Source organism: Bubalus bubalis, chromosome 2 (genome assembly GCF_019923935.1).
Source record: "Bubalus bubalis isolate 160015118507 breed Murrah chromosome 2, NDDB_SH_1, whole genome shotgun sequence".
NCBI lineage: Eukaryota > Metazoa > Chordata > Mammalia > Artiodactyla > Bovidae > Bubalus > Bubalus bubalis.
In genome coordinates, this window is record NC_059158.1 from 20123527 (window position 1) to 20146546 (window position 23020).

Sequence of the window (23020 nt, forward strand, 5' to 3'; positions counted from 1 at the left end):
CTTTGCCATCTGTTGGGGGTTTCTCCTCACTCATTCCTGTATCTTTCCTATTTCCTTTGGCTGGGTCATCCTCTTCCTTACTTCACTCTTATTCTAGGGCAGCACCTCCTCTGGTTACTTGCTGAAGAAGGAAGCATAGGAGGTGAGTTTCTGAAACTCATATGTCTTGCATTTTGGTTAACACTGTGACGGCTACAGAACTTTAGATTGGAATCCATCTTTCTTTAGAATTTTGAAAACCTGGTCCCCTTATCCTCTCACTTCTAATGTTGCTCTAAGAATCCAGTGTCATCTTGAGTCCTCATCCTTTGTTTGTGGCTTGTTTTTCTGCTTCTCAGAAAGTATCTGGGATCTTCTCTCTGTTCTTAGTATGTTGACATCTTATGGTGATATGTTCTATGTGGGTTTTTTATCTTGTTTTGTTAAAACCCATTTGTTAGGCACTCATGAGCCATTTCAATTTAGAAATTTGTGTCCCTTGATTCTGGAATTTTTCTTGAATTATTTTTCATAATTTCTTTGCTTCCTTTTTCTCTATATTCTTTTACTTAAACTTCTATTATTCAAATTGTCTTTCTTCTCTTTATCTGCTAGTATTAAAAAAAAAACAAAACTGTTTCTCTTGTATTTCTTCATCTTTTTCTTACCCCTCCTCCCCTCAACTTTCTGGGAGATTTTCTCAGTCTTATCTTCCAACCTTGAGTTTCCCATTTCCGCTATCAAATTTTTCTATTATTCTTGTTTCATGGAGTTTATTAACACATATACCTCTTGTATACATGGGGGATACCCAGGAACACTAACTCCCTGAAATGGCCCACAGCACCACCTTACATACCATCTTCAGCTAAAGACGGAAGAGAGACTGTTAGGGGATGTTACTGTGAGCCAGGTAAACAAGGGGTAAGGTTGTTATGCAGGTGTAAGTCCTGGTCCTTCTCTGTTGATAAATGTCTAGGGATCTAGTTATCCTGCTTCTCCTAGTATAGAGAGAAATACACCCTTACAACATGGTGATTTTCTGTATAAATGTATATTTCTCTTACAGAAGAGAAATTTCCCCTGTGTCTGCTGTTCCTTAAAAATAACCAGCCTAAAATAATGCTATGCCACAAGCATATTATGGGATGGCACGTTCTGTGTCCCTTCACCTGAAATCCATTTGCTTCTGGGCCTTCCCAACTAATACTTCAGGGGTCAGCTTTCCCAGATTTATGAAGTCAGTTTCTACTCCTGTTTTGGCTTCCAAACTATTGTTTTTGCTTTTTCTCGTCTCTGGTGCTTAGGCCTTTTTTCTTTTTAAAAAAAATTCTCCTGTTGGCATTTTCCTGGGGACTCAGAGGAGCTACATGGGTACCTTCCGGCTCTAAGTGAAAGGCTCTCATGATACTTCCCATTCAGCCCAAATCATTTACTTTCCCCCCATCCATTTCCCAAGTTTCAGGATGTTCAGAATATTCTGACAAACTTCTCCCAAAGTTCACCAGCTGCTTTTTCATGTCATTGCCTCTTTCCGTGGTATTACATTTCTTTTAGTTTTGAATAGTGCTTTGTATTTTTATAATTTATTTTTACATTTAAGCGAGGATCTGGATCATGGATCCCACTTAGGGTGGGAGTGGAGGGATTACAGGTGCTTAAGGGAAAATCTGGGCCTTTCCAGTGCCCTCCAAATTAAATAAGGCAGTCACCCATCTATGCCATGAGTGGATCTACCTTTTCTAAAAGTTCTTACAAGTGGAGAGGCACTTGACTAGAGCATTTAAACAGAAAAAACTCACCTCTGCTCTCAGTCCTCCTAATGATACCCTCAGATTCTCATTCTTAATTTTTATGTGCCTCAGGTTCCTCACCTGTGGATATGATGATAGTCAACCTTCCAATTTCCAAGTCAACTTTTTAAAATGTTTCAAAATTGTTGCTATATAAGCAGCCATCTCCTTATTTCTATTTTCAGTGACTGTTGCTGAAGCTTTAATTACAGTAAACCCAACAGGATTTTCTTTTGAATCATAGGCGATGGTCAGCGAGGGGCTCAGAGTCCCACGAGCTTAGTGAAGGAGGAGATGAGAAGAAAAAACGTGACTTTCGGAAAACTGGCTTTCTCAATTTAATCAAACCCCGGACCAAACCTGAGCGGTCTTCAACAGTCTTGACAGCAGAAGAACTCTCCTCCCCCAAGGCAGGAGTCAGAAGTCCAGCTGTGGACGCCCCCAGGAAGGACACAAAGCCAGCCGAGCACAATGGCAGTGCTGATCGGGTGGAGGAGATCAAAACACCCGACTCCTTAGAAGAAAGTCAAGGGGAAGACGTGGGGAAGGTGGACCGGAGTGACAGCAAGGGCAGCCCACAGGGAGGGCGTAGGTACGGGGTCCAGATGATGGGCAGTGGGCTGCTGGCGGAGATGAAAGCCAAGCAGGAGATGAAAGCCAAGGCTGCTTGCTCACTGAAGGTAAGGGAGAGGGTCTCTTTTGACTTGGTTGCCTTTGTCATTTTTGTCTTCACGCAGTTTTTATGGGCGAGACAGGTACAGGAAAACAGCCTGCGTTAAATAAAAATTCCCAAACGGCTCTTTCCTAAAGGACGCAGAGCACAGACAGGACCTGGCCATGTTTTTCCACCAGCACTAGGGTCACGCGCTCCTGAAGAGCCTCGGCCTCGGAAGGTCGGGCCGTGGCTGCAGGTCCACGTCTCACCTGCTCGGGTGCTCCTGTGCCCGTCACACAAACACGTGACAGCTGTGCCAAGGACGTGCTCCACTCGGGGGAAAGACTGCTGAATCCAAATGGAGACCCAAGGGTCACTGGAGATAGGACAACTGACGGAGGCAAATAAAATCACTGAAACCAGGTTCTAGTTCTAACCAGGGAGATCTGTTTTTCAGTTATTTTCAGAGTTTATGTCCTTTTCCAAACCTGAAAGTTCCTTGCTAAATTCAAGGTTTAAAAGGCAAAGTATTGTTAGAATTAATTGAATATTTGACTATGGAGATATGTTGTGTTGCTATGAAGACACATTTTATCATTTAAAAACTGCTGAGTACCCCCAACGCGATGGACATGAGCTTGAGTAGGTTCCTGGAATTGGTGATGGACGGGGAAGCCTGGCGTGCTGCAGTCCATGGGATCGCGAAGAGTTGGACACAACTGAGTGACTGAACTGAACTGAGTACCCCCAAATCTGCATTACTTATTTCTGAACCTCTTTTAAAAGTATAAGTTGTGTATTTATTTTTCTTCCCTTTTTAACCTCTAGATTTTTCCTGCCCTCAGGAAAAACTCAGGTTTTGGTATCTGTGCACTATCTTGAGCTCTTTTATGTTTATAAAACTGGGTTCTCCTACTTTATTTAAAGTATCAGAATAAAACAGTTCATCTTGATGAACTCTTGATTTTCAAAAAGTAAGTGGTTATACCAGGACACAGAGGGCTTGTTTTCTATTACTTCTAAAGATACTGATTGTTTCATTAAATCCTGCATCCCACATGATTTTACAGCTGTTCATCATAGTTCTTCCACCAGCACCACCACTGTTCTCTAGCAATTTTCTATTTACAGATCCCTCCTCACTCACTCATTAGCTCTCAGAAGAGAGTTGGGATAAAACTATATTCTGTTAACTCAACAAAGGGAGGCACGATGCGGCCTTCACTGGCCAGAATTCTGAGTAAATACTGTGACCACATCTTTGATGAGTCAGATGCCCAAGGAAATGTTTACAATTTAGTCTGTTTTATAGACTTTCTTTACAACAAGGAATGTGCTGTTTTGACTAATGAGCTGTTTATTTTATACTGTTTCCATCGATGAATATAGCTGTCTTTTGGTAGAAAGATGAAAAGTGCTGGAGGGTTTTTTTCCCTTGTGCTTTGGATTTGATAAATAGATGGGCTCCAAGTGACAAAATTCTTAGGATTTAAGTTGCCCAAAACATACACCAATGATCTGAAAGCGCCATCTAGCGTTTCCTGTAGTTTTGTCTCAGCAGCAGAGCCTCAGGGAGACGAAGTCAGGCACAGTCAGTGTCACGGCAGGAGAGTTAAGGAGCCATTATTTGTTGCCACTTATGATCTGCTTTGTTCTTTCTCTTGACACTTTAAATAACTATGCACTTTTGCAATGGGGTGCTTGAATTTTTTAGAAACTTGGGAACGATGCTGTCTCCCAGGATTCTTCCAGCCTGACCTTGAGCAGCACAGAACGGTTGGATGGAGGTGGGGCTGGTAAGTCAGGCCACTGCCATCACCCCCTTAGGACAAACTATTACCTTCTGGTCCTAGGAGTCGTATGTGATTGACAGAAGGGAAATAAAGATGGAGAGCAAGAATGGACCTTGACTTTCCCTAGAAGACCACAGCCCTTCTTCACCTGGCCCAGCTCCACTTAGGGGTTCATTCCCACCACGATAACTTAGCACCTGGACAAGGCACCTTTCCTGATTCCACAAAGGGGAGATTTCCTTGAGAAGAACTCCTAAATGGGGGGCATTTGGGGAGGGGAAAAAGAGAGGGGACATGGCTGATGAAATCAATTATTATTGGAGTGTAATTGACTTAGAACACCGAGTTAGCTCCAGGTGCACACCATGGTGATTTGATATTTCTGTTACAAAGTGATCATCATGGCAAGTCTAGTTACTATTTGTCACCATATGAAGTTATTACAGTATTAGTGACTGTATTCCTTCCCCAGGCTGTACATTTCATCCCTGTGGTACACTTATTTTGTCTTCAGAAGTTTGTGCCTCTTAATCTCCCTCACCCCTCTACCCCTCTGGTAACCACCTGCTTGTTTCCTGTATCCATGAGTCTGTTTTGCTGATGTTTTTAAAAATAAGCCACATATAGTATATAGCAGGGAGCCCTTTTAATTGACATGAGGGAATGCTCTTTTCTCTCAGCTTGAACATCCATGAATATTCAACATCCTTTGTCCCTTTGACTTTTTAGGTGTAGTAAGAGAGTAAGAAACCTGAGATGGAAACCGGAGAGTAACTTGTTAATTACCTCATTTTGCTGTTTGACATTCTTGTGTTGAACTTTAATAAGGAAAGAGACTGTAACTCACGTTCAGCCAGTTTATATTTCCTTGTTATCTGGATAAATTAAGGCAGCAGGAGATGATGCTCTGGGAGTGGTTCTCACTAAACGTGAGGTTTGGGACACAGTCCTCCTCTCCCAGAGCCTGCAGCCCAACTCCAGAGTGTCGTCCAGAACAGAGGTGCCTACGGTTGGTTATACTGTACCTTGTGCCAGATCTAAGGAAGATCTGAGTGCTTCAAATGCGTTGAGACCTGCTCTTGCCCCTGTATGCCCCTATGGGCATGTACCCTGTTAAACATGAGGCTTGTCATCCGTGGAATAGTCAGAAGTGATCAGAAGACCACCATCGAGTTCACTGTTTTTCTACCAAGAATCGTAGCTTTCCATCAGCATGTTTTGATTCTGAAAACATGCCAGAATAGCGTGTTTCTGTTCTAAAATATCTTTGGTGACAGATACAGAAAACAAACTAAGGGTTACCAGTGGGGAGGGGCTGGGAGGGAGGGGCAAGACTGGGGAAGGGGATTAAGAGATACAGCCTGCGAGGTACAAAATAAGATACAGGCTATAATGTACAGCACAGGGAATATAGCCAGTATTTTATAACTACATTATATGGAATATAGTCTATAAAAATATTGAATCACTATGTTGTACACGTGAAACAAATATTGTAAGGCAACTATACTTCTATTAAAATAGCTGAGAAATTATAAACAGCTATAGAAGTCTCTAAAGGATTGGTTTCTTTCACCTTTGAGTTTTACAGTAAAGTGTGCCCTTTTGTGCCCGTTTTCATTTTAGTGCCTAAAGTGCATCCAGAGAACCGCTTCGGTTTGGGAACCCCAGAAAAGAATGCCAAAGCCGACCTCAAGGCGGAGGCAGGCTCCAAGCCCCGGAGCTTTTCCAACAGGCCCACCAGCCCGAAGCCCCTCCTGCAGGCCCCCAAACCCAACCTGGCGGTGCGGCCCACCATTCCGCAGAAACCAAGAACTGCCTCGCGGCCTGGTAAGGACTGGTTTTTGCCGGTTGGGAAGTAACACTATGACCAGGTGGCTTCCCAAGCTGGAGGGCCTGGATCTCCACAGATGATTTCCAGGGCGTCTGGTGAACATGACTGGGGAGAGGGAGGTGTCTGCAGGAGAGGGCCATGAGAATCCTGCTAAAGTGACCACGGCTAAAGGGCTCCTTCATTCAGCACCCAGGTCATCCACTCAGGGACCGTGCTTGCACTCAGGGCTGTGGGTCGAAGGCAGGATGGTGAAAGCACCCCTGTGTGGTGCTCGCCCCCTGGCAGTGCTCGCTGTAGCTTTCTGCAGGCTGAGTCCAGGTCCTCAGACCCTTGAGAAAGCCACAGGTTAAGGATGAGAGCCATAATTAGGGAAAGCGTAAGTTGCTTTTTATCCGTTTTATCTGTTTTTATCCGATATCCTGTGAAATATTTAGGGTTTAGAACAGGGCTGGGCAAACTATGGGCACACCAACAGAGGCACACAGCCCCCACTGTCCGTGTGTACACACACACCCACACCGAGAATTAACCTTGCCGGTGATAGAGCAGAGAAAGGGAGTGCAATTCAGTTTTTCTTTTCAATTAGACTGAAACAGGACAGCCTTCAGAAATAACAGACGAGCTGTTTTGCCATCTTTTTATCTTAGCAGGTCATTTAATCTCTCCCGTTGTACAGTATTCACAACAGTCCTTTCTGGTCTTCAAAGTCCATGATTTTAAGTTATTCTAACTGATCTCAGTAAGTATATGTAGGTACATGCACCCCTACTCCTGAAAGTACAAATCTATATTATATACATATGGTGACCGCTGTACTGGATTTGAGAGCAGGTAAAGTAAGTGGGTTATAACCATCACTTATTTTAAGAAAATCAAATGGCCTTTGAGGCAGAAGGAGTATTTAGTCTTACACCTACAGTCTAATTTTCAAATATCAGCTCATTGAAATTCTGAAACGGAAATTTGGTCTGCAAGGTATATTCATATCTGTAGATTTTTAACTCTTTGTAAGTTTTAATTTTTCTTTCTATTGTTTGTTACTTCACTGGGCTATGAAACTAATTTTTGGCCAGAAAAACTATGATGTTTTTAAAAAGATTATTAGTCATTTATATTTAAGACTAACCCAGCTTATGCTTTAGGAATCCAGTTTGATGGGTGTCTTTGTGTCTCCACAGAGGATGTCCCAGACTCTCCATCCAGTCCGGGTTCTCCTAAAGTTGCTCTTCTTCCTCCCGTCTTGAAAAAAGTTCCTTCAGACAAAGAGAGAGATGGCCAGGGCAGCCCGCAGCCTAGTCCCAGGACCTTTTCCCGGGAAGGTAAGATATTTTTGTCTCTGCATTAGCTCTCCCCACGGAGAGTCATTTCTAGAGAAAGGAATTCATCTTGGTTAGAGTTTGTCAGTCAGCATCCCTTGGATTACATTTTGGAACCAGAGCAGACTTGATTCAACATTGTTGGTGACACTGGGTGTTAAAGACTGTATACAAAGAGTAAAAGTGTAACTGAGTCACTCAGCCCAAAGGTCTTGGTAATAGTAATCTCTAGATGCTATTGAACTGACCCCTTGTGTATTAGGAATGCCAGCAACATTGTTTCGTGACTGACTGGCACTACCTGTAGGTTTCTAGGTTCCACTATTTGTCAGAAGAGCTCCCCCTGGTGGTCAGTTGCTGTCACTGTGGTTCAGGAGTGGCTCACACAGGCTTGGGAGACCTGGTGGATGGTTAGCTTGCGTGGTCGTGAAGTCAGATGATCCTCATTCTCAGAAGTGTCACCTGCATGGATGTTCTCAGAGCACTGTCACACCAGCTTGTGTCTTTTCTGTTTCTTTTACTTTGCTGGGGTGGGAGCAGAGCAAGATAATCCCAGGGCTTGAATGCTTTCTCCCAGAATCAGATCAAATATTGCTGTCTGTGGAGGCGAGGTGTGTTTGGGCTGACTTTTGCACCCCACCGTGTCTCTCTCCACTTCTCCCATTCTGTTCAACGTGCAGTTACGTCTGTCTATCATAAAGTGTAATTGCCAACTCTAAGCTCCACCTATTAAGAAATTATCTGGAGCCATCGTCGCCCATGTCCAGATAGCTCTCAGTGTGGTTTGGGGTTGCTTGGTTTTATTTTAGATTGTTTGATGCTTTAGAATTCTTTGATCGCTCTGATTGTGACATCTTCCTACCTTGGCTCATTTTCTTTTGGGTTGAAATTAATGGAAAGTGTTTCTGAGTACTGTCTTTGTTGATTGAGAGTCTCATAAAAAATAGCACAGCCTGCTTTCTTATCTCCATTCTGCAGATTTATTTGATGTGTACAAACTTCACTCACCTACTGGCTGTAAATTAAAGAAGGTGGGGATTTTTGACCAAAGCTGATAAAGCAGTCTGTCAAACAGAGAAACTAAAGCCATTGAATGATGGCTGACAGAGTCATTTCACACTGGGTGATCAATAAATACAGGATTCAGTATTATAGCCACAGCCTTTGAAAGCCTTGGTCTAGAAAGAGGAATCAGTGGTGGTGTCAGGTCAGAGTGACTGCCTGCTCAAACCGCACAGTCCCTTCCCCATCCTACCCTCATTTGTTCCTTTCTGCAACTGCTGTCTTTGTGTCTTTACTTATAAGGAAGCTTTGAAAAATGTCTGAAAGAATTTTGTTGGTGAGAAATAGGAAGGCATGGAGGAGTAGTGAGGGTAAGTAGGAATGTTTGTCTTGTCAAAAGCAATTGGAAATATGGATGGATTGAAAAGAAAAGGGCTGGGGGCTGAACAAGAAATAATTGCTTAACGTTTTTGAAAAATGATGTTTTCTAAGATGTCTAAGACGAGGCCCAGAGTAACCCACCAGTCTCCTGAGTTAAAGAGTGTGTCCATGGAGCCTCTAGCATTAACCAAGAGGGTGAAATACTGGATGCTACAGGCAGGTCCTTGGCTGCTTTGGGTAAATTAGGTGTTCCTTCTATAGGAACTTAGGAATGAATGTGTTGCTTCTCAAACATATCAGGGCTTCACAGGTAGATACTTGATCCCTTCCCCACTCTCCCAATAGCAAATACTATGGATGGTTCACACCCCCCATCTTCCCAGCTGAAGACTGGAGAGCTATGGAAATCACTGCTTTTCCATTTGGGATCCAGGATAATCTCTGAGATCATTCTGATGGTGTTGCCTGAAACTGAAATTGGACTCAAAAATATACATGAGGTCTCAGAACAGTTGGTAAATGTCAGAGGTGGTAATGTTTTGATTTCAGTTTATTTTTCAGCTTGTCCACTAAGCTGGCCCAGGAATGAGAGCCACTTGTGAGCCCTCTTTTCCTGTTGTTCCTATTCCTACTTTCTTGTACATTATTCATGCCAGTTACTTCATTTCCTTGTTCTGTGCCTCCCTCTGGACTAGCGTGCCCAACTCATTTCTGAATCAGGTAAACGGCTGTGCTTCTTCTGGATTATTCCATAGTGAATGTGAATTTTGTTAATCCATCTTGGAATTGAAATAGTAACGCGGGGGCCTTTTTGTTAGTTATATTTTTGGGGCAGACTCGGAGCTCACCTCATTTTGCACGACATTTCCATAATGTTGGCTGTTGAATTCTATAGATAATGGTGTATCTGTTCAGGACCAACACTGGAGGTACCTTGAATCTTAAGTGGGGTGGGTAAGCTGATATTTAAGTTTTAATATTAATATTTTTTAACATTAATGTCAACACGTTGATGTATTTGCTACTATAAAGGGTAAAATGGATCCCTTTTCCTCAGTAGTGCAAAGAGGAGATTATTACAAAAGGCATTCAGATCATGACAGTGGCAAGCCTTCCGGTAGAGGGAAAAGACCTTCAAAACTGTACTCCACCATTGCAGAAGAGGAAGTGAATGCAATTGGGCGCAGGAAGTCACAGCCAACACATGGTTAGAGTCTTCACTTATCATCGCTCACTGTCCCAGAGCTTATGAACTGGCACTAACAAAAACAAACTTGAATTGAGTAACTTCTGTCCTGGGACTGGGTCAGGGATTGTTTATACAGTTGATCTTTTTTTTTCTCTAAATGGCAGCAGGATGGTCCTTCCATTGGGGAGCAAAAAGTATTGACTTAAAAAACTAAAAACAAATTCTTACAAGGAGGATCAAGTTACTTTGGATTATGGTGACTTGTCCTTTAAAATTTTTGTGATCATGGAAGTTGATTTTTCTATTTGAGGTCATGTCTCTTAGTCTCTTCCTTTCTCTCTTTACTCTTCTAGCAAAGGATACAGGTGATCTTTCAGTGGACACTTTGTAACCCTATAGGAAGAAAGGAAACACACCAATTTACTTTTCAACCTCTTATATTATTTTACAACAGTTACCCAATAACTGTCTTCCATTCGACACTATACATCCTGTAAAGTTCTGTTCAGGTGAGGACAGTCCCAGGAAATGGATTTTAAATCAGCTTTTATCTCCAGTGGGAAATTTTAGAATAAGTACTGCTGACTCAGAGAGGAAATGGTTTTTCTATGACGAAGTATTCATCATCTCCCTGGTTAATAGGTTTTTATAAATATGACTTAAAGTCTTTTAAAGGAAGTTTTAGTATCATAGAAGAAATATTAAATATTTTGATATCTGAAGCTTCTTTAAGGGATTTCTTCCCTTGGAATAGGCTCCCCACCCCACCCCCCCGTATACTTTATCAGATGGTAACATATGAAGGTAGGTGGCTCCAGGGATAAAGTACCCAGAGTTTAGCCATAATCCCACACCCTTTACTGCCTCTTCAGAAGGCAGGTCAGTGGAAGTGAACTTAAAATAGGGATAATTTCTGTTTACTGAAAAAGGCTAAACCATTCTGAAACCTTTGATCTACCTTATAGCTTAGTAGTCCAGTGAGTTATGACTTCTCAGTAGGAACTGTTGTCTTTGAGGGCTTTCTCTGACACAGTTAAAATCAAGAACAACGGAGCAAGCATCTACCAGTCTCCCACCAGCAACAGCATTGGAGTCAGCCTTCTTGACCAGATACTGTGAGATAAGCCATGTCCTCTGACTTGCCTGGTGGCCTTAAGGACATGGCCCACTGCATAAAGAAAGCAACATTCTGTTTGGGCTGGGTAGCACCTGCCCTAGAGGAAAACAACTGACTTATTTCTTGATTTTTAAAGGGTTTCCTGTGGTAGGTGTGTTCATAGTCACACAGTTACATAGCTTCTCTCTGCAAGAGATTTTTTTAATGTTTTCAAGAAAATCTGTTATCTTCAAATCATACAAATTACAATAAGACATTTTCTGAAGAAAGAGAATTTATATTAAATTAGAAGCTCTATATTGTCTCTTTTGATAAGGACACCCAAGGTTACCTAGATGTTGCTAGATTTTGGAAATTTACATTTGAACTCTTGCATCAGTTGACTTATAATCATTTGTTGTTAACAAAGCACCCTTCACGCAATGTAACGTTCATTTTTCAAGAGACCACCAACAGCACTTTATATATACAACACATGGATGGAGAGCCCACCTGCCGGTACCACACTGATCATACAGTGAGGTTTTGAGTTAGAGTAAAAATAAGATGAAGCCAGAGAAAAGCCAAATCATAGAAAGGCAAGAAATTCTGTCTCTCTGAATTTTTTTTTTTTTTTTTTTTTGATGACCTCTTTGGTTTAAAACTCTCATTGTGATGGGCTACGTCAAATTTTGATGGAATTCAATAGGACCATCTTGATTTGCTTTCCTGCCTAGATTTCTTGAGATATGAACAGGAACCAAAAGCATAATTTTTAAAGGACCTTCAGTTAAAATAATCTGATGTACAGTATTTTAATCTTGTTTTGTTAGTGCCGATTCCCAGCACTTGTCTTCACCCCTGAGAATTGCATAGCAGTCTGCTTTCTGAATAGTCTGGTTAACAAATGCAATTAGCAGAGCAATTCTATTAAACCACAGTGTGTAGTTTTCTTTCAGTATTTTAAGAGCAGCTTTGTTTATGCTAAAACAGCTTTCTTACCTTCCTAAATCATTTCTCTCTGAAACAAACAGAAGCTATTGTTCTCAAAGCATGCTGCCTATTTTTATCATGATTATTATGTTTTAATATGTGGCTATTTTAATATTGGTTTGACAAGTAAAATGCTTGCTTTCTTTTCCTGGAAGTATGTGTAATTGCATCTTTTGAATTTCATATCATTTCCTCTCTACGTTTAATATAAGTTGTGATGTCTTCATTAGAGTACGTCCTATTTTCTTCAAGAAAAGAGTTGGTTTTGACATTGTATGCATTGTAATGTATCCTATTTGGACAGGCCATCCTATTCTGAAATCCCTATAGTGTATCACTTGCTTCTTCACTAATTCAGCCTATAGCCAACAAATATTTGGTTGTGGCTAATAATCTGCAACCCAGTGCTATGTTCCCCATTTTTCACCAGATCTGGGTTCTACTACCTCTATGTGAATTCTTCAAAAGAAATTTAACAGGTCATTGACACTTTCGGTGCCTGTCAGAAAATATTTCAAAAAAAAAAAGGCCAACTACAGATTATTATTTTAAGGTCATCATGTTTTTCTCCTGAGAAATATGAATGTCAGTGGAGCTTAAAATAGAGAAAAGCTCAAATTTTTATATCAATCTCTAATTCTGAATTTATATGCACATTTCAGATGCTCTAAAATTAGCATATATATGTATTTGCATATATATATGCAAACTCAGATCATCTTCAAGAATGACAGATTTCACATTTGAGCCTATCAGTTATCAACACTGAAGAGAGGATATGAATATACATAGAATGTTTCTGTTGAATAAATTGCCTTTTTACTTAGGTATCTTTTATAATTTTAATGGTACCTGGAATGGTAATAAATGTGTATAGACACATATAGAGAAGCTCTTGAACTTTGATGTATGAATTGTTGCATTAAAGAAGTGTAGTAAAACAGTCTTTAAAACAGTTATCAAGTCAAGCATTAAATCAGGCTGCCTAAGAGAAAGTTTCTCTAAATTAGTAAAAAGTCTGAATTCAGAAATACTGAACCTACTTAAATATAATTGTAATTTTGTAATTACTGTCCTAATTATATGCAATCAAATAATGCTGCCTAAAGGCTGGAAAACAAATGACAAAGAACACACCTCCTACTAAGGTTGTTTGCACTAGCAATCTGGACTAATACCAAGTGCTTTGGCTTTGTGCAAACAGTTCCTTGATCTCACCATGCCTCAGTTTTCCTGTCCAAGAATGGTGCCTTACTTATGATACAAAGAAAATGTCAGCCTGGTACTAGACTCATTATTATATTCACAACTGGTAGAGTTAAATCAATGAAAGTGAATTTTTTAGAATGAATTTTTAAATAATGTCACCACCATAGTGAACTGCATTGGCAGTCCTCCAGAAACAGCATATCATTATTCCTCTCCGTGACTATGTCAGGCAAATTAGAAGTTTTGCTTTCATGACTGGTACCAGGTTGGCTCTATGTCACCAACTCAGAAACCGGCCTGTTAACTTGCGTACAGCCCCACCCTCCCCCCCTGGCCTGGAGGACTTAGAAGCTAGTGTCACTTGGATGGAGACTGAAGGACAGTCTTACTTTTTGCAGGAAGATTCCTGTGTTGGATTGGTACTCAATTTCGGTTAGTCCTGGTCCAGGGTTCTTGGTTTTTATCTGTGACAGAAACGCATTTGATTGCAGGAATTTCCCCATTTTTAGAGGGTATGTGACATCAATTAGACCTGGGATTCTGAGGATGTTATAAATATTGGGAAGGATGAAATTTTTTAAGAAAGCAAGCTAATACGTTTGCTCTGAAGATAAACGAGCAATATATCAGCATACTTCTTCCTTTGAATTTGTAGTGTTGGAAACCTGAGTAATACTTATTTTAGTTTTAAAATGAATAAGATTTTCTAGCTGATTTCACTAGTAATGATCTGTTTTGAGGTTTGGTTATTGTAAAGTATTTCAAGATCAAAATATAGTAAATTTTCTCTGCTAACCCCTGTTTATTACTATCAAATTACTTTGTGAAAAAGGGAAAATTATTTATAGAAAATTACTTCCCTTTTCTCCCAAAACCTGGCTTGTTAACTTTCAAAGGACCAAACACATTTTTTTTTTGTTAACCCAAATCAAGCTAAAATAAAACATCAATATAATATTTATTCTTTGTTTTTCCCTCCATCTGAGAATTTGCTCAAAACTGTTGGGTAAAAAGTCAAAAGTTTTTTAAAAATTACTTTTTATCATGAAATTTTATCCTTTTAAGAATTTTGAGTAAATTCAATGTAATTAACTAAAATTTAAATTTTTATTGTGTAGAGATCAGAATCTGGCTCTGACAGCAGGATGGGCAAGAGAAGTACTTTATTATGTTTGCATTTTGCCTATTAGGTTTCATGAGCTTTCACTTCCTAAAACAACATTCCTTAGCAGATGAAACATTTAAATAGCCAGTTCCTGGCAAGATGAGTTTTTTTTTAACATAATGCTAACATTAAAATGATTCAAAGCATCAAATTAATCCTCTTGGTTTTCCAGGACTGGATATTTAAACTTCTGAGTAGTGAGGTAGCTGCACTCTTTCAAGCCACACAAAGTGCATGGGGTTTGGTAATTTTAGCTTTTAAGTGATATCTCTACAATAGACCTGGTGAGTAATATTTAATAACTCTTAACAGCCACGCTGGAGTATGGCATCTGGACCTTTTCCAAGGTACAGTAGCAGAGAAGCTATGACCTAGTTGAACATGGATTTTGGAGAAAGATTTAATTTAAATCCTGATTGCAAGTTTTATAGAACCTACCTAGTAGTTGTGGACAGTAACAGTGATAAAACAGAGTGCCTGGCAGGACACATCATGAAGGCTCAGTCCGGTGATTGTTCTCCCATCACTGCTTTGTAGATCCCCCACGTTCATATGTGATCAGAACAGGCAACAAACACGGCAGTTTTTTTTTACCTGGAAGCTGTTCCTAAAGGATTGAATAGAGGCAGCATTAATTCATTTCCACAAGACTTTATTCCATTTCCTAGAGAGTGAAACTGAGGTTTTCTGAGACACAGAAAGGCCTGACAGAGATCACTGGGGCGCCTCCTCATATCCTGTCCTTGAAGCAGGGACTGCCAACCCTAAATCGTGTGCAGAAGGCAACGGATGGAATATCTTTACAGCAGTGCCACCTGTTTCCTGTGCTGCATGAACGGGCAGCTATGACCGAGGAGGTCCCCTGGGATAGAGTGGCTTCCGGGTCCTCCCACCCCCACCCTCCCCTGCTGGGGTCCTCATCCTCAGATGGTCAACCGCATCTATGAGAGGCTCACCCTCTCATAGACTGGGGTTTTCATGTTTTTCTGTGTTGTTTTGTTGGTTTGTTTTTGATTTCTGTTTAGAGTCTTGAAATGTACTTGGAAAATTGTTTCTGAGAAAGTTCATCTCAAACCCTTCCACACTCTTCAGGGCCCCTGCCTATCTCACCCCACCAGCATCTCCTTGTTCATCAACTGTAACGACTTTCTTCCCTTCCTTTCAGTGTCCAGGAGAAGCTGGAGCCAGCAGGCCCAGGAGTGTCAAGAGCAAAAGCAGTGGGCCTCCAGTAAAGATGGCCAGCCAGGCAGCAAATCCAGCGACTCTGGGGAAGAAGCGGAGAGAGAGTATATTTTTGTGTAATGGTCACCCACGCAGAAGTCTTCTGTGAGGGGTGCTTCTGTTAGCCATCAGAGAGGAACCAAGGGCAACATCTCTTTCTTCTTCTAAGCATTTGTCTCTTGGTGCTTTTTTTTTCTCCTTTTTTCCTCGAGAACCAAAACAAATCCATTTCTTGGGAATCAAAGCACAGGTTTGATCTTTCCCAACCCTTGGCATTTGATTTCTATGCATTCCTTCATCTGCCTTCAACAAATGCCAGCATTATCCCATGGGCCCTACTTGAATTTCTCTGAGGCAGCTACAGGTTGCCCCGTCAGATGAGTGTGGGGAGGTAAACGAGGTAACTGGACACATACTCCTGAGGAACGCCCTCCAGCTGACTGGGGCACTGCTGCATGCACCTGTGTCGCAGCTGCACTTGACGCCTAGAGCAATTTATTCTTGATGTATGCGGTTGCACACTGTAATTAACAGAGCACACTAATAATTTGTATAAATTATATATATCAGATCTTGGGTATGGCTTTTACATTCTCCCATGGGGAACTTCTTCCTTCCCGACGTGGAATTGTACATTTAAATTTGGTACGGTGACCTTTGTGATACCACCACCAAGTGAGTTAAGAACCGAGTGAAAGGCCCATGGCTGATTCTACCATGCTCCCAGATTAATGTATATAGTTGACTGGAATGAGGTTTTATGAATATTCATGTTTTTTGAAGGCCTTTAATTTCTGTTCTGCATATTAGCTTTTAATGTGTGATTAAGAGAGAATACTTTGACACCTGTAAAAAATCAAAATACTACTTTTTAAGACATTTCACAAATATTCACTTACATTACAGGCTGAGGTATTTTATTCATATGTATATTTATACCAATAAAATGATTTTACAAGTGGAATTTTGACTTTCTCCAGTGATTTTTTAGTGAGGATTGGCTTGTGGTGATGAGCTTTGTTTTCTAAAAATCCAGAATAATCACAGTTCCCAGATAATAAAAAACCTATTACATTCTAAATAAATGCAACTTGCTGATTTCACGGCCTGCTCTTACCTTTGGGGAAAAGATGAAATTCATCAAGAATTGAGAAGTCCATAAGAACCCACTCATCAGGCCAGATAATGGAGTCAGGGCTGGGGTCTCCTGAAAAATCCCAAGACACTGTGAGATGAGCAGGACAACTGCTGGGAGGGGTCTGGGAATCTTCACCAAACGAGAAGGTACAGATCATGGTTTTCCTACTGGTGCCATATGCAGGCCCTTAACTAAGAATGAGGCTATTGGTAATTCACACCCCACCTTAGGTATACCTAACAGGGGCTCAAAACCCAGGAATCACTTTAAGGATGCATTCTTTGTATAGTTAGACTGGGCAGGCTGACCTTTCGTTTTCCCTTAGTTTAGCGTTGGATGGTCTGGGTCCACTTAGCACCTGCTCTTTGGCCAATGATTGGTGAGGCACGTGTCAGGTGTTGTAAAGAAGTCAATGCAATTACAAAACGGCCACTGAAAATTCAGGAAGAGGGAAACAGACACCTGGTTAATTAGAAGGGGAGATCCACCCTGTGGCAGGAAAGATGTCACACATTTGACCCTGCCCCATGCTGGCTCGTTTCCCTGTGTGCTCCAGCTGCTGCTGTTCACAATCCACTTTCTCTCACACTGTGTGCAAAACAGTGTTCCCAGAGAAAATTCTGCAAGCTTGAAGGGAAAATAATGATTCATTTTTCTCTCTGCAAAATAAAATGTATGGAAAAATTACAACAAAACCGCAAGAGGCAGGACAGTCCTGATTTTTCAGTGTTACACCCATCTTCGATCCCAAATGTGTGGACTTACCTGGTGGTCCAGTGGTTGAGGTTCCATGCTCCCAAGGCAGAGGGCCTGGGTTCAATCTCTGGTCAAGGAACTAGATCCCACAAGCTGCAAGTATGATCTCATAACACTGCAACTAAGACCCAGTACAGCCCATTAAAAAAAAAAATCCTGAGTGGACAAATCCTAAATTGAGATGGCCATGAAAAGATTTAGCATGTTTTGCTCTGGATTAAAAGCACTACCCAAGTGTGACCCTGCAGTAGGAACCATGTGGTGTTCATTTTCAGCCGGTTCCTCTCTTTCTGCAGAGCAAGAATGTTAACCAACGCCTTCTCTGGCTTGTTGAAGGAACCCAGTGGGAGGTCTTGGTGGAAGGTTGTAGATTAAGTCTAACCCTCATTTCCACTGTATAAGATGCTAAGAAAATGGAAGTTTCAGACCCTCAAGGTTGTTACTACTATGTTTGGGGTTCTGCTCTTCCTAAGGTACACAGTCCATTAGAAACCTGTATTCCCAGCACTCACATCTTTAGCCCAGAACCCAACCCCTTGGCCAAACTGCAGAAGACCAGAGTAGGAGACAAAGGAGGGAAGACAAAGGAAAGCGGAAGGATGAAGGGTGTGTTTTTTTCCCTTAGATTTTGATTTTTCTTTCTCTCTCCTGAGTTTTGACTGGACAAAACAAAACTATAAAATCCATGCTATGGTCTCTTCAATAAGTGGTGCTGGGAAAACTGGACAGCTAAATGTAAAAGAATGAAATTAAAACACTTCCCTATAATATACACAAAAATAAACTCAAAATGGGATTAAAGAACTAGGTGCAGCCCGAAGAGAAAAACTGGCATAAATCACAGCAGATCTTTCTTGAGTAATGAAAACAAACCAAACCAAAGGGACCTCATTAAACTTAAGAGCTTCTGCACAGCAAAGGAAACTGTAAAGAGAACAAAAAGATAACCCACAGAATGCAAGAACATATTTGCAAACAAAGCAACCAACAAGGGATTAATCTCTAAAATATACAAACAGCTCATTCAGCTCAATGTCAAAAAAGCAAACAACCCAATCAAAAAATGGGTGGAAGATCTAGACATTTCTCCAAAGACATACAGATGGCCAACAAACACATGAAAAGATGCTCCCAACAACACTAATTATTAAAGAAATGCAAATCAGAACTACAGTGAGATATTACCTCACACCAGTCAGAATGGCCATCATCAAAAAATAAATGCTGCAGAGGATGTGAAGAGAAGGGAACCTTCCTAAACTGTTGGTGGCAAAGTGAATTGGTACAACCACTATGGAGAATAGTATGGAGGTTCCTTAAAAAACTAAAAATAGAGCTACCATATGATCCTACAATCCCACCCCTGGGAATATACCTGGAGAAAAACAGGGTCTGAAGGGATACTTGTACCTCAGTGTTCATTGTAGCACTGTTTACAATAGCCAGGGCGTGCAAACCATGTAAATGTCCACTGACATAAGGGTGAAGAAAATGTGGCACAAATATGCAGTGGAATATTATTTGGCTATTAAAAAGGATGAGATAATGCCATTTGCAGCAACATGGACGGACCTAGAGATCGTCGTACTGAGTAGTTAGAGCAATGCATAAAACCCCTGCCTGTGGTTCCTGACCTGGCCTGCAGGACCACACCGCCCATCCCCTGCAGTCCTCACAGCTGGTGCTAAGTGCTGGAGAGGCCGTATAACAACAGACCTCAGGGTTAGCAGAACGGTGCCCCTCTCTAGTAGGGAGCCCGGATTACTTACCTTAGTCCTCTTAGGTAAGTGGACTCTTAGGTGGCCCTCTTAGGTGGGGCCAGGGAGGAGAAGACAGGTGAAACCTGTTAAGTCCTTTTTGAATCCTCTTTGCCACAAGGTGGCAAACCCAAACCATGGGGACTTAGCTGCCAGTCTCAGGGCCACAGGAGTGGACACTGTGACGAGGACAAAAATGTTATTGTCCTGACCAGTAGCTGGCTATGGTCCTTCGGTAGTCAACTGCTGAACTTGGATGGTGTTGACCAGTTGCCTCTGGGTTACCATGGCGTCAGCACTGTGACCAGCGCTCCTGGGAGGTGTCCACAAGATGAGGGAGTGGGTTTCCCATCTCAGCTGTTGAAGCAGCTCATTCACAGCCCAGCAGTGATGGGGTTGGGAGGCAGGGGGAGATGCTGGTGTGCGTCGTTCTCATCAGCCCACTCCTGAACTTCACAGCCGACAAAGTGGATTCCCTGGTCACTCCTGATGTCCATGGGGGTCCTGTATGTTGTGCATCCAGCACTTCTAGCCCCCAACAGTGTTTTTATGCCTTGCTCAAGCACCTGGGTGGGTGTTTTGTAATGTCTTCACCTGTTGTGACAGAGACATCAATGGTATATTGGTCAGGGTAGCTTACGCATCTGAAGCCAGGTCCTGGAGCAACAGCCCAACTGTGTGGGGCAGCTGGTGAGCAGGACAGGACAGCAATCTTTGCTACGGATGAGTGGGGTGGGTGGGCAGACTGCCATTTATAGGCAGAATTGACATCAGACTGGTTCATCAGTAACCAGGGAAACCAGTAGCGGGGCTATGTCCTTCACAGCCCCTCAGAAAATTCTGTTTCTTGTGATAAGGACATTTATGATTTACTCTCCTGGCAGCTTTCAAATATGCAATACAGTACTATTGACCTCAGTCACCATGCTGTGCATTATATTCCCAGGAGTCTTAGGGGGGCCTCTGTATTAATCATGTCTTTTAATTTTTCTAAGACTTCTAGTTGGAGGGGTGGTGCATGTGGGGAGAGGGTCTCCTTCTATAGCTTCCTATGAGAGCAAACTGATGGTCTCTTGGCAAACACCTGAGCGGATGGATGGGCTGGGCCTAAAGATCCTAATGTCCAGGTGGAAAGTTAGGCCCTTGGGGTATCTCCCCAGCACCCAGGTCTTTTCCCATCCTTCTCTTCTGCTGGGCTAGTAGGTGGGAAAGGGGTTCAGTGTGCCTGGGTTTGTGGGTTCTGTGGACCTTAGAGGTCCAAGGAGAGCAGCAGAGGGTTGGAAACAAGCACCCCTAGTGCCCCTGGGTCTGAGGGCCATCTTACCATCCATGAGGGACCCGAGAGGCCTCAGGGATTGAATTTGCCCAAGAAGGAAAGCAATCAACTCAGTCCTGTTGCAGAAGAACTGCCCACTCTAGGAGGATCACCCTGCAGACAGCTCGTCCAGAACAAGTTTTGTCAGCCACTCTAACCCTTGAATAGCTTTTTAAAAAAAAAAAAAAACAAAAACAAAAACAAAACCCCTCTGTGTCACTAATGAGTTCAGTTGAAAAAGGGAGGAGGAGATAAATAGTTCAGGGAGCATGAACATGTTAATGAGATTGATTCCTCCTGGAAAGGGCAAGAGGAAGAAACTTCCACTCCACTAAATCCAATTTTATTTAATTGAAAACTGGCCTGAAGTTAGCTTTCCAATCAATCCTGAAAGGCAAACACAGTAAGACCCCGAGGTGAACAAGGGGAGGTGGGCAAGATCCCAGACTCCAGGCACCAGCAGTGAAGCACAAGGAGCCATAGTGACCATGACCAACGCAAGGAAAGCAGCAAGAACCCGTGCACCACGTGAGTGTTTCACAAATTTCACACCGGCATCTTGCTTTTGAAATTCCAAGTATTCAGGCTGTGGGGAGCAGGGATAGGTGACCACTAGCACACAAGTCGGAGAAGGCAATGGCACCCCACTCCAGTACTCTTGCCTGGAAAATCCCACGGACAGAGGAGCCTGGTAGGCTGCAGTCCATGGGGTCGCGAAGAGTCAGACACGACTGAGCGACTTCACTTTCACTTTTCACATTCATGCATTGGGGAAGGCAATGGCAACCCACTCCAGTGTTCTAGCCTGGAGAATCCCAGGGACGGGGGAGCCTGGTGGGCTGCTGTCTATGGGGTCGCACAGAGTCGGACACGACTGAAGCGACTTAGCAGCAGCAGCAGCAGCACACAAGTGGCCCCCTTGAGGGTAGACAAGGCAGCGGCCAGTGTTACTACATACAGCAAGGATCATCGTGGACTAAGAAGAATGAAATGTACCTTACGGTTGCACTCCCATTCCCAGGGAGGCCCAGCTTGGATGAGGAACCACGCAAGACACCCAGAGACTGGAGGGATGGCACATCCCCGATGACAGCGTCAGATGTTGCATTTCCACAACCTAGTCTGTCTCACTGATTCCATGGAATCTGGCTTCAGAGCATATTCTCTCCTCTGTTTCCTGACGTCTGAGAACATCTGTAGTACTTGACCAGCTTCTTGCCACCAGTGATGGCTTCTCATTTGTTTTTTTGTTCAATATTTTGCTGAGCACTTATCATGCAAGGAGATGGTCTGGGTGCTTATCTGGTAAAACAGCTCCCATCCTTTGGCTCGTGGAGCTAACAATCTAAAAGAAAAGACAGAAAAATAAGCAAGGAAGTTAATGAATGACGTCATGTCTCATATGCTCTGTATGGCAGAGGAATAGGCAGTGATGGGAAGAGACATTTTTTTCTGCTTACCCTACTGTTTTTCTATTAATTTATGCTCCGCCATTGTGGTGGGTGATAGGAGGCACCACCCAGATCTCCTTTTGAAGTAACAGATTTATGACTTCAGCTGCTTGGGGGGCTTGTCTCAACTGAAGACAGCTGACTTGCCCAAGGTCACACCCCTTCCCTGGTGACTGATCAGCGCAGGAGCATGAAGGCCCAGCCTTTCCAGCTCAGAACATCTGTGAAAAGTGACCTCACCTTCAGACCCCTCCACAGGGTGGGCTGAGGTCTTCACTGAGACAGTATCACTGCTCCATGTCTCCCTCTGCCCCATCCTGGTGCCCTCTTCCCTCCTTTGATCCCAAGAACACTTCCCAGTAACCCTCCTACACACCAGTCTCCATCCTGAGGTCAGCTTTCTGGTGAACCCAATCAGTGACAACTTAGAACGAGATGAATTTAAAGTACTTCATGTAGTTATGTTGAGCTTATTTAACAGAATATATTATAGTTCACATCAAATATTCATGGGGTAGACCACAGAGAGCCTCTAATACCTCCGGGACTGTAAGCCCGGGTTCCCTCCCCTGCAAACACTAGCATTCTGTCTCCTTTCCAGGAGGGCCGAGAGACTGGAGGACCTGCTCTTCTCACTCAGCCTCTTGGCATTTCCTGGCCTGAGGGAGGATTCTCTTGGCCCCTGCAGTCCCTCTAGGAGAGCAGCCCCATCTTCCAATAGCAGAGACTGCAGAACTTGGTTCTCTCCCAGCTTCTCTCCGGTGCCACTGCCATCTCTCTTTTCGGCCTTGGGCTGTGAACTCTTTATTAACCATTAACAAATAAATACATACAGGGCATCTGCTGTGTGCCAAACACTAGGCTATGAAGCTCCTCTCTCCTTGGAAACCACACCTGGTCCTCCTTTTCCAGAGCCGCCCAATGCAGAGGTGCCCCCAGAGAGCTTACGCCTCTTGGGAACCTTTGGCATTGATTGT

At 42.6% G+C, this 23020-nt stretch overlaps 1 protein-coding gene and 2 long non-coding RNA genes across 11 annotated transcripts in view; 1 reads left to right on the top strand and 2 right to left on the bottom strand.

Annotated features, from left to right (window-relative positions):
- The window catches only part of CARMIL1 (capping protein regulator and myosin 1 linker 1), a 315090-nt gene extending 298500 nt beyond the window's left edge, over positions 1 to 16590 (top strand). For 5 of the 7 annotated variants that reach the window (XM_044928005.2, XM_044928010.2, XM_044928014.2 and 2 more), the window contains 6 exons: positions 2017 to 2452; positions 4142 to 4223; positions 5847 to 6050; positions 7233 to 7373; positions 9811 to 9960; positions 15571 to 16590. In XM_044928005.2, coding sequence (XP_044783940.1) covers positions 2017 to 2452; positions 4142 to 4223; positions 5847 to 6050; positions 7233 to 7373; positions 9811 to 9960; positions 15571 to 15707 — 1150 coding nt within the window. In that variant the 3' untranslated portion in view covers positions 15708 to 16590. The remainder of the gene's footprint in view (positions 1 to 2016; positions 2453 to 4141; positions 4224 to 5846; positions 6051 to 7232; positions 7374 to 9810; positions 9961 to 15570) is intronic. The other 2 variants (XM_044928000.2, XM_006051228.4) reach the window with 2 other exon arrangements.
- On the bottom strand, positions 10213 to 15651 carry LOC112579660. Of its 3 annotated transcripts, XR_006544584.1 has the most exons (5): positions 15516 to 15651; positions 14844 to 15012; positions 13630 to 13704; positions 10901 to 11110; positions 10213 to 10335 (listed from the first exon to the last, which is right to left on the bottom strand). It is a non-coding gene; the product is annotated as an uncharacterized LOC112579660 (long non-coding RNA). The 3 variants fall into 3 exon arrangements; XR_006544583.1 differs by lacking the exon at positions 10901 to 11110; XR_006544585.1 differs by lacking the exons at positions 10901 to 11110; positions 13630 to 13704.
- A 153-nt stretch (positions 16591 to 16743) lies between the features above and the next one.
- Positions 16744 to 17590, bottom strand: LOC123329224. The gene is made up of 3 exons (XR_006544586.1): positions 17530 to 17590; positions 17227 to 17423; positions 16744 to 16833 (listed from the first exon to the last, which is right to left on the bottom strand). It is a non-coding gene; the product is annotated as an uncharacterized LOC123329224 (long non-coding RNA).
- Between the last annotated feature and the right edge of the window lie 5430 nt (positions 17591 to 23020).